At 49.8% G+C, this 12,770-nt stretch overlaps 1 protein-coding gene across 12 annotated transcripts in view; it reads left to right on the plus strand.

Annotated features, from left to right (window-relative positions):
* The window catches only part of LOC101940198 (butyrophilin subfamily 1 member A1-like), a 181,211-nt gene that overhangs the window by 115,254 nt on the left and 53,187 nt on the right, over positions 1–12,770 (plus strand). For 5 of the 12 annotated variants that reach the window (XM_065564698.1, XM_065564699.1, XM_065564697.1 and 2 more), the window contains 6 exons: positions 3,958–3,978; positions 4,414–4,434; positions 5,435–5,455; positions 5,892–5,912; positions 6,642–6,674; positions 8,277–9,642. The exons of 3 other annotated variants lie outside the window; for them this stretch is intronic. In XM_065564698.1, the coding sequence (XP_065420770.1) occupies positions 3,958–3,978; positions 4,414–4,434; positions 5,435–5,455; positions 5,892–5,912; positions 6,642–6,674; positions 8,277–8,788 (629 nt within the window). In that variant the 3' untranslated portion in view covers positions 8,789–9,642. Of the gene's footprint in view, positions 1–1,216; positions 1,322–3,957; positions 3,979–4,413; positions 4,435–5,434; positions 5,456–5,891; positions 5,913–6,641; positions 6,675–8,276; positions 9,643–12,770 lie in introns of those variants that run through there. 4 more of the 12 variants (XM_065564704.1, XM_065564707.1, XM_065564700.1 and 1 more) reach the window with 2 other exon arrangements.

Here is a 12,770-nt window from a genome sequence, read left to right on the forward strand (position 1 = left end):
CACACACTCCAACCTTTTTGAGAGGGAACTTTCACTCAATCCACTGATGCAGCAGGTTCCTGTAACCTTAAATTCACCTTAATGGTTTCTTTGAATGTGGTAAATTTTGTACTCTGGCTTGACTGTGATCTGTAGAGCCCTTTAAACCCACAGACATCTGCTTTATATCCACAGATATCCTCATTTTGGGGGATTGCAGATTGGATGCGGATACCAATTTTGTATCCACACAGGGCTCTAGTGATCTGTTCACTTCACCAACTTCATTACTTTTGTGAAATGTCATCTAAGTCATGTGATGTTGTTTTTACTGACATTCAATGGGATTTGCGCTCCTTAATTTACTTTTGGCCGGATCCACAAAAGGACTCATTTTACCCCTTGTCTACACACAAAGGATGTACTGATTAACTAGTTAATGGATGACACCCGCTTTTGTGAACACTTCTTGTATAAGTTTCAGAGTGCCCTAAATAGATTTAGCTTCAATAAATTCCTTATCGACTTCAGCTAAATGGAGATAGAGCACTAAGAAGCTGATTTATGGTTTAAGGTTTTGTTCATCAATTTATTTAAATTGGTGCAACGCTCCTACATTGTCAACTCTTGAACCAATTGAAGAATGACCCCATAAGAGGGTTGCCCCAGGTTCACTAAATCAGAGCACATACCATGTGCGGAAAAGACATTAGGCACATTTGAAAATTCCATCCTGTTTAGATGACCGAATCACTGTGAACACAAGAACAGCAAATGGAAATTAGTTAATGTGCTGCACAAGTGTGCGGACAAATTGTGATTATGGTTTTTCCCAATATTAGGGGGTAACTGTGGATTTTTCAAAAATATGCTAATTAATCTGGCAGTTTCTGAATATTGCTTACTGCTAAGGGCCAAATTCTTTTCTGGTATAACCCTGTTAGAGTCAATGGGGTTTTATGAGCAGAGAATTTGCCTCTGATCTCTGTGGCCCTCTGAATAGCAATGAATCAAATCAGGGCTGTGTTTTCAAGGATAAATCAGTGGTAAAGCTGTGTTGATTGGAGCCGTATTTAAAAACAGTTTCTGGTCTTTTGAGTAGTGTAGACATGGCCATTCTTTCACTCTTAGCTCACGCAATTCCTGCTGGGCACTATTTCTGTATTTGTATGAAAAAAGATCTGCTTTTAGTCACCACTTCCAAACTAAGGCAAGCCCTGGGTGTTTTGTTTTTCAGATTCCTTTTTCCCGAGGGTGAATCCCTGGATGGTGGCTCTGAGTGTGATCCTGGTGGTTTTGTTTGGTTTCATTGGCCTCACTGTTTATCTCTTTAAAATGAAAGGTAAATATCAGAGGGAGAAATATACTGTAAATAAAGGTTTTTTTCTAATAAATAAATAAGGGCAATTTAGGGATTTAACATGAAAAGAATGTGTGATCTGCTGACCTGGTCTTAAATAAAGAAGAATGGATGTGAATGTATTGATAGAGAGTGGGGGCAGAGGTGCAGAGGAGAGTCTGAGGCAATAGAACGGAATCGGATCATAGCAGATACATCTCTGTTCTGCTTGGTCCTCCATCTCCCTCTCTTCCCAGTTCTCAGGCAGCTATTGCTTTCTGTCTCTGGTCCCACTTGAGAGAAGTTCTGCAAAGCCGAGCCTCTCATATTTCACCTCATCTCTCTCTTTTTTGTTTTTTTGCTAATAAAGTGTAATGCACCTCGACATTACAGTGATAGGCCGTATAGACATGCCGTCGTAAATCAGTAAAAACCATACCTATGATCATATAACTCAGACACAGCTGTCCATGCCCTGCTGAACTTCATCCATAAAAAATACCAGCCCAATTTCCAAATAAATTGGACTTTTCCCTCCATGCTCCTAATGAGTTTTGTACCTATAGGATGTAGCCTTTTAACTCTGTTTCATGAAGCAAGGCAATGAGAATAATTTATGTTTATTTCTGTACTTTTCAGAGCAACTTACTGAAGAATTTGATAAGTTTCAATGTCCCTTTTTCCACAAATACAATTGTTGACCACAGTCACACAACTGTATATAGATTTGTTGTTTTCTCTGATTTATTTTTACTTCTCTGTGTTTGTCGGGTTGATGTGTGTGTAATAGGTTGGACCATTTTAGGGCCTGTTTGGATGTTTCCAGAGACCCATTCCCCTTAAAAGTCCTTCCAAATAGGGGGTTGGATTTACATAGCTACATGTCTGAGGGGTGTAAGTTTTCAGCACAGATAAGCCCTCAGTCTCAGAGTCTTTCAAAAGAATCTACAGAGGTCTGGCTTGTTCAGGAAGGTGTGATGAAGTGGGAATTTTCTGCAATATTTTTATGAAACCTGTGTGTACCTCAGTTTCTGCTATATGGGCATTGTTGCCCAATGGGGGGAAAAGTACTGTTTGCTCTCTGGGCAGGCTAGGCGACATAAAGTATGGGTGTTGCTTAGCTGTCTGGGCCTTAGTCCCCATATCAATGGAGACAGAAGTGAAAGTGGGCCGATGTGGGCCAGTGCGGCTCTCTGGTAAGAGCCGGCTGTCGGACCGGACTGCACACAGCTGACTTCCCCCCCCGCCCCTGTCAGCTGATGGCGGGGAGGGGCTCAGGGCACCCCAGGAGATTAGCAGGGGTGGGGACCTGGTGCCTGTTGGTGCCTGCTTCTTTGTGGAAGGGACAGGGCAGCCCATTAGGGTTTGGAATTTTTCCAACAAAGGTTGTAGCTTCCCCTCCCCAGCCCCACAGAATACCCTAAGTAAGTTGTCTTCCTCCAAGTGGCTCTGTTGCAAGAATCAGCTCCCCTGAGTTCCAGCAGCCTTCCTCCTGGTTGCTGCCCCCTCCTGTGACAACCTCTCCCTTGGAAGATCATGGGAGGGGGCTCAGGACAGGAGGTTGGGGGTCTGGGGTCTGGGAGGGAGTTAGGGTGTGGGAGGGGGCTCAGGGCAGGAGGTTGGGGTGCAGGTTCTCAGAGGGAGTTAGGGTGCAGGAGGGGGCTCAGGGCTGGGACAGGGGGCTGTGGTTTGGGGCACTTACCTGGGACAGCTCCCTTTTGGTGGCGCAGGCCCCAGGGAGGGGGGGCAGGTGGCTCCGTGCGCTGTCCTGTGCTCGCATGCAGGCACCGCCCCCCACAGCTCCCATTGGCTCTGATTCCTGGCCAATGCAAGCTGTGGGGGCGGCGCCTGCAACTGAAGGAAGCACGCGGACTGAGCTTCCCGGCACTCGCAGCTCCAGCCCAGTGTGGGAGTGGAGAATGGCATGCCAGCGCGCAGATCCACCTCCCTGCCAATGCCAGGCTGGGCTAGAATGCAGGGACTTTAGTGGCTGCAGCCCACGGCCCCAGGTTAAGGGAGCCCCGCAAAAATATCTGCACTTTTGGTGGTCTGGAGATCTTTTTGCGGGGCCCCCATTTGCCTCGGGCCCTGGGCTGCAGCCACTAAAGCCCCTTTCTTAATCCGGCCCTGAGCAGGTGCAAGGCAGGGTCCCTGCCAGCCCCCATGGGGAGAGGGGAGGGAGCCCCACCCAGCCCCGCTCTGCCCCCAACCCAGATCCAATGCCATCTGCAGCTGCGCCGCCGAACCCCCGATCAAGCTGTGGCTCCTGCCACAGTTCCAGTCCTCCCCTTGCTCCGCCCCCAGGCCAGTTCCTACCAAATTCCCTCTCCTCCCCCAGGCCAGCTCTGCCTCTAGCCCCAGCTCCTCCCCCATCCCCAGTTCTGCACCCAGCTCCGCCTTCACCCAAGAGCCACTTCTGAGCCAACTGGGCAGTAATGGGGGGGGGGGGGGGAGGGGCACAGACAGATTCCATTACTCAAGAGGGGAGTGATGGGAAAAGTTTGGGCACCACTGGTCTTGTCTGATTTCCTGAAGAATAGAAGTAATCTGCCTTAACTGTCATAGTGATGATAAAGAGAAATAAAACTTAAGAAAAGCAAAACACCTAACAAACATTTTGTCTCTGTTTGAATTTTTAGGCAAACGAGATTTAGAAATTGGTAAGTGTCATTCTCCATCCTCTGAAAAGGATTTTTTTTTTTTTTTTGGTAATTGGATCTTCATGTGGCAGTTTAAATGTTGTGGAGTTCGCTGTAAAATGTAACTTCTACAATTTTGTTGTAATATGAAACCTTTTTTTGTTTATTTGCTTTTTATTATTATTCTTTTGTGGAAGGATTAGTGTAATTGTATCAAATGTGGGGAAACACTAAAGTGGAGAGATTTCATACCAAAAGCTAATTTGAAAAACTGATATGCAATAGAGTCACAGAGTTTAAGACCAGAAGGGCCCACTGATCCTCTTGTCTGATGTCCGGAAGAGGAGGTTGATTTCTCTCAGCCTTTACTGTCATATTGATGATAAAGAGAAATAAAACCTAAGAAAATGTAAATGCCTAACAAAAATATATATTTATTTCTCTTAAATTTTTTAGAGAAACGAGATAAAGAAATAAGTAAGTGTCATTGTCCTGCCTCTGATAAGAAATTTTTGTACCAATTTGGATCCTCATGTGGGAGTTTGTTTAATTGTGGTGGAGGTGTTTGTTTTCAAATGTGTGGGGTTTTCATGGTGTGTGGGGTTTTTATAAATGACACTTGATGAATTGTGGAGAAAGACTAAACTAGATGAATTTCACACTAAAAGCTAATTTGAAAAATTGATAAGCAATATAATAATAGAATCACAGAGTTTAAGACCAGAAAGAATGACTGGCTCCTCTTGTCCAGTGTTCCAAAGGCTGTGGGGTGTGCCCTGCTAGGAGTGCATGAAGGAATGTTTGGGGGACGGGGTCCATCGCAGAGCCCTAGCCAGCCCCCATGGGCCATGGGGAGGTAGTGCCACCCAGCCCCTCTTTGCCCCAATTCCAGCTCCGATCCCACCCAAGCTTTGTTCGGTCCCCTGCTCCACCCCCAGCCCAGGTCTGGCCCAAGCCACAGCTCCACTCTACTCCCTGCTCTGCCCCAGCCCCTGCCATGCTCGGCCCATAGCCCAGCTCCTGCCCCAGCCACAGCTAAACTCCACCCCCTGCTCCATCCCCAGCCCCTGCTCCACTTTTCCCCCAGCCCAGCTCTCACCCCAATTGCAGCTCCACTCCCCCACCTGCCCTGCCTCCAGCCTATCTCTGCCCTCAATCCCTCGCCACCCCCAGCCCAGCTCTACCTCTATTTCCAGCTCCTCCCTTATCTCCAGCTCTGCTTTCAGCCCAAGCTCCTGAACTCAGCCATCTGTGGTGTAATGGAGGGGGGAGGCGGGCCTGAGACAGACTCCATTACTGGTAAGAGGGGGTGTGACAGGAAAAGTTTGGGCACCACTGGTCTAGTCTGATCTTCGTAAGAGGAGTTTGAATAAAAATAATCTCTCAGTCTTAACTGTCATATTGGTGATAAATAGGAGTTTCCCTTTTCTTGTTTTATTTCTAACAAACAATCTGGGTATTTCTGTTTAATTTTTAGGCAAACGAGATATAGAAATTGGTAAGTGTCATTCTCCATCCTCTGAAAAGGATTTTTTTTTTTTTTTGTAATTGGATCTTCATGTGGCAGTTTGTTTAAATATTGTGGAGTTCCCTATAAAATTTAACTTCTACAATTTTGTTGTAATATGAAACCTCTTTTTTTGTTTACTTGCTTTTTATTATTATTCTTTTGTGGAAGGGTTAGTGTAATTGTATCAAATGTGGGGAAACACTAAAGTGGAGAGATTTCATACCAAAAGCTAATTTGAAAAACTGATATGCAATAGAGTCACAGAGTTTAAGATCAGAAGGGACCACTGGATCCTCTTGTCTGATGTCCTGAAGAAGATGTTGATTTCTCTCAGCCTTTTCTGTCATATTGATGATAAAGAGAAATAAAACATAAGAAAAGGGAAATGCCTAAAAAATACTATTTATTTCTCTTTCATTTTCAGAGAAACGAGATAACGAGATACGTAAGTATCATTATTCTTCCTCTGAAAAGAAACTTTTTGTACCAGTTTGGAGTGTCATGTGTCTGTTTGTTCAATTGTGGTGGGGTTGTTTGCTTTTAAATTTAAATTTTAAAATTGTTGCAATAGGAAACATTTATAGTTAGTTTGTTTGTTTGCTTTTTTTATTATTATTATCATCATCATCATTCTTTGGGGGTTTGTTTGTTAATGTAACTTTATAAAATGTGGGGAAAGACTAAACTGGATGAATTTCACACTAAAAGCTAATTTGAAAAATTGATAAGCAATACAGTAGTAGAGTAGGTAATGGGCAAAAAAATATGGCCCAGGAGGAATTGTGCGAAGGCACTGGTGGACTATCAGCACCTGAGATGATTATCTTCCCTCCACACTGCAAAGTGGGCATGTAACCAACCTGAATTAAAGTGGTACCTGAGCTATAGCCTATACCCAAAGTCTTGCCAGCTAACCTGGGTGCAAAGCACCACCAAACTTGAGTCAGATTTTTTGTGCTTGCGCATGAAACAGGTTGGGGCAACTGCCAGATAAGATCCTGAGCTAACTCTGCAGTGAAGATCCACCCTGGGAGAGAAACACTCATGCAGTCCAGTGGAGGTTGTGATGAACTTATAACTTTCTTTTCCCCTCAGTGTATTAGTTTGTACAATATTGAATCATGCAATACATGTTCAGATCTGCTCTCGTCTCTAATTATGTGGCTGGTTTTAGGGTGGAGAAGATCCGTGGCACCTATAGAAGAAGGTAATTAAAGATTATATTTTATCAATGTCCAAATATTCGTTCCGATGAGGCAATGTGCCTCTTTTTCTTTGTATATGGGAGTAGAGGAGATAGTTCAGGGCAGACCTCCCCAGCACCCTTCATTTCAAGGAGCATCACAAGATGAGGTGGGGTTTGTGCCTATGTCCTACCACACCATAATGAAACTACATCATATTGCATCTACTTTTCCTTCCCCTCCTCCGCCAGCATGTGCACTGCACTTTGCAGAGATCTGTGATAGCAGCTGCCACCCAATGTATAGAACCAGTGGGACATGCACCTCCACAGCCACTAAGTCAGGGGGAGTTTGTTCTATCTCCCTGTGATGATGTCCGATCTCCAGCTTCCCTTTGGTTCTTCCTTCATCTTTTCCCCTATGAAGAAAGCCAGGAGCTCTGCAGTCACCCCACACTGACGGGGTGAGCAGGGACTGTGTCTGTGTGAGACCCTTGCTCCAGTCTCAAGCAGAGGAACAAAGCCTTGATCACAGACAGGGGCTCCCCTGGCTCCATTATACATATCTGGGAAGCTCCTGTGATCAGCACTGTGAGCTTGTCTGTTTTCTCCTCTCTCCATCCACCATGACCCCAGCATGGTCTTGTCTCTGGTAAACAGGACGTCACTTTAGTCTCCCCATCAATAGCATGACCCTCTCCCCCTTTCCACCAGCCACCTATTCTGTACCTCCTCCCTAGTGGCGGATCTGCCACTGGGACAATGGGGCCTGTGCCCAGGGGCTCCGGAAAAATGGGCATCTCTGTGCCCCAACCTGCTCTGCCTGCCCAGTGCTCCTGCTAGAGAGTGGGGTCAGGGCTCGGGGGCTTGCCCCACTCCCCCATCTGCCCAGAACTCCAGCCATGGAATGGCATCAGGGTGTGAGGTAATTCCCCAGCAGGAGTGTGGGGAGGGGGGGGGTCTGCAGGCAGAAGGTGTGGGGAGGGGCCCTCACTTGCTGTGGCCCATGGCCCCACAAAACCTTAATCTGTCCTGGCTCCCCTCACACTCGTAGCTTCCACCATGAACCCACTTCCTTTGTTTAGCCCCTCAGTCCCTGCCCCAGGATAATGTACTTTGTGCTGCGACTGCTGCTCAGCAGTGACATTCTGGGCAGGTTCAATCCTGGTACCATTTGGCCTGTTGCTGTCCCAGCTGTGACATTTCAGAGCAGGCAGAGTGCAGTGGGGAGGCCCCATAGCAAAGTCCAGCACAGGGGCAGCTGGGACACAGAGAGATTTAAGGTGGGAGGGGGAGGGGAGCTCTGTCAATGTTCACTGAGTTTTACCATCTGCTGGGGCTCCCAGAGTCTCTAGTCCCCTCCCCGGGGAGAGGTGGGGGTATGAGGGGAAAGATTCTGAGTCTCAGGCCTGGCCAACCTGATACTTTCACCCTGTCACTGACCCATCTCTGCCAGTGAGTGACTCTCTCCAGCTCTGTGCTGAGATCTCAGAGCTGACGGGTAAATCCTAGAGGAAGGAGATTCCCTGATTCACTCTCCAGCTGGGGCAGATCCTGTCACTGATGCCATCAAACCCTCCCCCAGGGCTGAGCTCTGCCCCTCACGCTCTGATTCTCTCTCCCCAGCGAATGTGACTCTGGATCCAGACACGGCTCATCCAAACCTCGTCCTGTCTGAGGATCGGAAAAGTGTGAGATGGGGAGACACACGGCAGGATCTGCCCAACAACCCTGAGAGATTTGACATTTGGCCCTGTGTGCTGGGCTGTGAGGGATTCACCTCGGGGAGACATTGCTGGGAGGTGGAGGTGGGGGATGGGAAATGCTGGGCTGTGGGGGTGGCCAGAGAGTCTGTGGGGAGGAAGGGACAGATCAGCCTCAGCCCTGAGGAGGGGATCTGGGCTTTGGAGCGGGACTGGTATCAGTTCCGGGCTCTCACCTCCCCTCAGACCCCCCTGCCCCTGAGCCGGTTCCCCAGCAGGATCCGGGTTTGTCTGGACTGTGACCGGGGGCAGGTGACATTTATCAATGCTGGTGACGAGGCCCCGATCTTCACTTTCCCGCCGGGCTCCGTCCCTGGGGAGAGAATCCGACCCTGGCTCTGGGTGCTGGGATACCAGCTCAGACTGTGTCCCTGAGACACACAGCAGAGGGAGGAACCAGAAATCTGCCTCTCTAGCCTCACACACCCCAGTCTCTATGACCTTGGAGGACTCCCGTCTACCCAGCCCCTGGCTCCTCATCTCTATCACCTGTGGAAGCCCCTCCCCTTCCCTTCAGCCCCAGGGATGGGAGGGGGAGAGGGAAGAACCCCTGGGGCCGCAGGAGCAGCAGAGGGGCCCTGAGGGGCAGAGATGGGGGCTGGGCAGGGGGCAGAACTAACAGTCGGGCTGGGGACAGGCAGACGTGGGGGTGGCAGGGACACAGAATGAATCAATCAGGGTTTGGGGGGGTTGCGGAGAAGCAGCAGCTGGGAGCGTTTTGTACAGATCTGTGGGATTAGATCTCACTGGGGTCTCCCAGCCAGAGCTCCTGCTGCAGGGGTCAAAGTCATTTCAGGACAACTGGTAACACTGTAATGGTCAAACACACACACAGGATGGGGGATGGGTAAGAGGTGCAGATTGATGGAAACACCATGTTACTGAAAGTGAGACTGTATCTCATTAATTCTCTATATTAATTCCTGGCCATTGGTGCTATTTTAGTGCCATTAAGAAAACTGTTCTCAGTAGCTGGGGATCTCCTTGCCATGCTGTGGTTATTAAGGCTCCTTCTCAGCTCTGTTTACTTAGCACCTCTAGTTACTGTAAATAAAACATGACAAACAATTCTTCGTGTTTGTTCCACTTTACTGTCCCAGCTGCAGGTGCTGGGGGCAGAGTCCTGGGATTTCCTTTGTGACTTGGTTGTGTCCCCCCAGCCTCCACAGAAAATATTGCGCCCCTAGGAGGAGAGTTTGGGTTTTACTGTGATGAGTCACTCTCCAGGCTGTGCTCTGTCTCTGTCTCTGTCCTGTGCACACCCGTGTCAATCAGGAATGACTCAGCTGTGCTCTGCGGAGAGGAGACTGGCTGCACAGGGGGAATCCATGACTTGGTGTCGCAATGCTGAGCATCACCGGGCTTAATTTGTAGGCAACTAAAAAATCATCGTCTGCAACTCTGCAAAGCTGAATGAGGGGCCTAAACTCCCTAGACAATGCATGGGCATCACAGGCACCTTACAGAGCAATTCACAAAAGCCAACTCACTCGGCGGGGATCCATCTAAGCTAGCCAATGGGAGAGGCGACAAGGGGGAGGGGTGTCCTAATCCCTGCCCCCTCTCACAGACAGGTGCCTAAATCAGGGCTGCAGAGGGGCATCTATGTCTGCTTAGCAACCCACAGACGGGAACCCAGCGCCTGATGTCAGGTGGCTCAGGCGCCTAAGGCATTTCTTGCTGGAATGAGGTAGGCACCTGCCTCGCTCCACAGGAGACGGGGAGAGAAGGAGGAGGTGGTTTTGGTGCTATCACCTGCCTTATAACATTTAGCCCCATGGTGAGAGCACTCAGCTGGCACATGGGAGACCCATGTTCAGTTCTCCCATCAAGCTGTGTACAGCAGCTCACGAACATGAGTACCAACCTCCGGCAAACAGTTATAAACCAGGGCACAGACCTCCCACCAGTTGTGTGTCCTGTATTTAGATTTCATCTATTAGGTATCAAGTGAGAACACTCAAGCACTAGAACAGCCTGAACATGGAGTCACAGACAGTCCCCTTAGGTTCTCTGGTCTATCTCGCTGCTTTTCTGCCTCCTCCCCTGCTGCATCTCCCTGATCCCCCTGCCGGGGCTGCCACATTCCCAGCAGCAGAGCAGGGGCAGCTACTAGAGACAGAGCTGGATTAAAGTTATGAGGGACCTAAGGCTAATGCGAGGGAAGGGCCTAAGTAGGAATTACATATTGCAAACAAATCATGTCATCAAACATTTCTCTACATACATATTTACATATTATTTATTTATGTAAAATTAATAAATTTATTCTACTCTGAGTACACTCACTTCTTCAAACAGACACTTCTGAGTAAGAGGTGGCCCGAGGGATGCTCTGCTGTCTTTCTCTTAGGCCTCCTTCCTCCAAGGTCAGGGGTGGCAAAGCTTTTGGCCTGAGGGCCAAATCAGAGTTCGGAAATGGTATGGAGGGCCGGTTGGGGCCAGGCCCTCGCCCGCTATCCGATCCCCCCTGCTTCCTGCCCCCCTGTACCCCTGCCCCATCCAACTCCTCTGCTCCCTGTCCCCTGACCACCCCCCCAGTACACCCACCCCATCCAACCACCCCTGCTCCCAGTCCCCTAACTGCCCCCCCGGACCACTGTCCCCTATGCAACCCCGTTCCTAGTCCACTGACCGCCCCGACCCATATCCACACCCCCATCCTCTGACCGCCCCCCCAGAGCTCCCTGCCCCCATCCGACCCCCCTGCTCCCCTTCCCATTAGTGTGCTGTCCAGCCAGAGCCAGACATGCCACGCAGCCCAGACCACCGGGGCAGGCTGGCAGCTCTGCACCATGCCGCCTGGCAGGAGCTCGCAGCCCTGCCGCCCAGGGCATTTTCCGGCAGCGCGGCGAGCTGAGGCTGTGGGGGAGGGGGAAACACCTCTGCAACATTCCCCATCCTGCTCACTTCTTTCAACCTTGCACTTCTACCCTCAGCTCTCCACATGGCCCAGTGCAAAGCCCAGCCCTGCTGCAGGTGTTTCCCCCAAGCTATGGATGTGGCCATGGAATCCAACTTCTTATAATGCATTGTTAACTATCCACTAACTTTATATGTATCCCATACATATATGTATACATAATGTTTACACCTTTTTTTCTAAACCCACAAACCTGCCTGGCCCGCCTCACTGCCTGCCATCTCACACGGAATCATGGAGCTTGCATGGCTCTGCATTATTGTCATGAGCGTTTGCACCCAAAGGTGCATGCTCCTTTACTATTTGCAGATCAGCAAACCTACATGTGGGGTGTGACATTATCCTCTATATTCTTTATGAAAATATGCTTATGATATGAATATAACATAGTTAATATATACGTTATGCAAGATGGCTGATGTGGGGTATCATTGCAAAACTTAAGACCTATTGACTGTGTATATCCAACCTGTATGCATGTAACGTTTGTATCTGAGGCTAGAAATATTGACCATGTCTCTGTATTTCAAACGTGCTCTGCTGGATGAGGCCAGACAATGTTAATGGCTTACTGAAGGAATGCACAAAGACATAAAGATTACCCCAGGAACTGTGCCTCTGAACGATAGTGCTCTACAATGGGGACTACTTGACCAAGATCAGATACCTCTACACAGTGGGTGCTCTTTGACCCAGGTCACAGCACAAGAGCCTTCCAGAAATTGGGGGGAAGAAAGAAAAGGTGGACAATGACAGCCTACAAGAACAACCGGCTCAATGGCAGCCTCTGCCTGCAGCCTGGCTCCTGCCCCGCCCCTTTCCCCAGTGTGCTACGTTCCCTCCCCACCACTGCCGCCGCTGCCGATCAGCTGAATCAGCTGCTAGGAGGGGGGAGGGGGAGCCGCAGCACGCTGCTCTGCGGGGGAGGAGGAGAAGAAGAGGCGGGGATGAGGCCTTCCCCCGCCTCTTTCCCCAGCGTGCTATGTCCTGTTCCCCCCCCCACCCCGGGCTGGTCAGTTGGATCAGCCTTGCAGGCAGGAGGGGGGCAAGGAGGAGCGAGCTGCAGCACGCCACTCCGGGGAGGAGGAGAAGACGAGGCGGGGTGAGGCCTTGGGGAAGGGGCTGGAACTGGGGCATACCCCCTCCAGCCCCCTGCGTGAGCACCACCACGACCCCAGCCCACCCCCCCAGCCCCCTGCCCACCCTAACCCCTGCACCCCCCCACTCCCCTGAGCCCCTGGCCCTGTCCTGACCCTACACTCCCCTCACACCTCCTCAGCACCCCCTCACACACCCCCAGCCCCCTTCCCTGATCCTTGCACCCCGCACACCTCCCCAGCCCCCTGCATCTCCCTCACACCTCCCAAGTCCCCTGCACCCCGCTCTCACCCCCTCACACACCCCCAGCCCCCAGCGCTGACCCCTGCACCCCTA

This window comes from Chrysemys picta, chromosome 12 (assembly GCF_011386835.1).
Source record: "Chrysemys picta bellii isolate R12L10 chromosome 12, ASM1138683v2, whole genome shotgun sequence".
Classification (NCBI taxonomy): domain Eukaryota; kingdom Metazoa; phylum Chordata; order Testudines; family Emydidae; genus Chrysemys; species Chrysemys picta.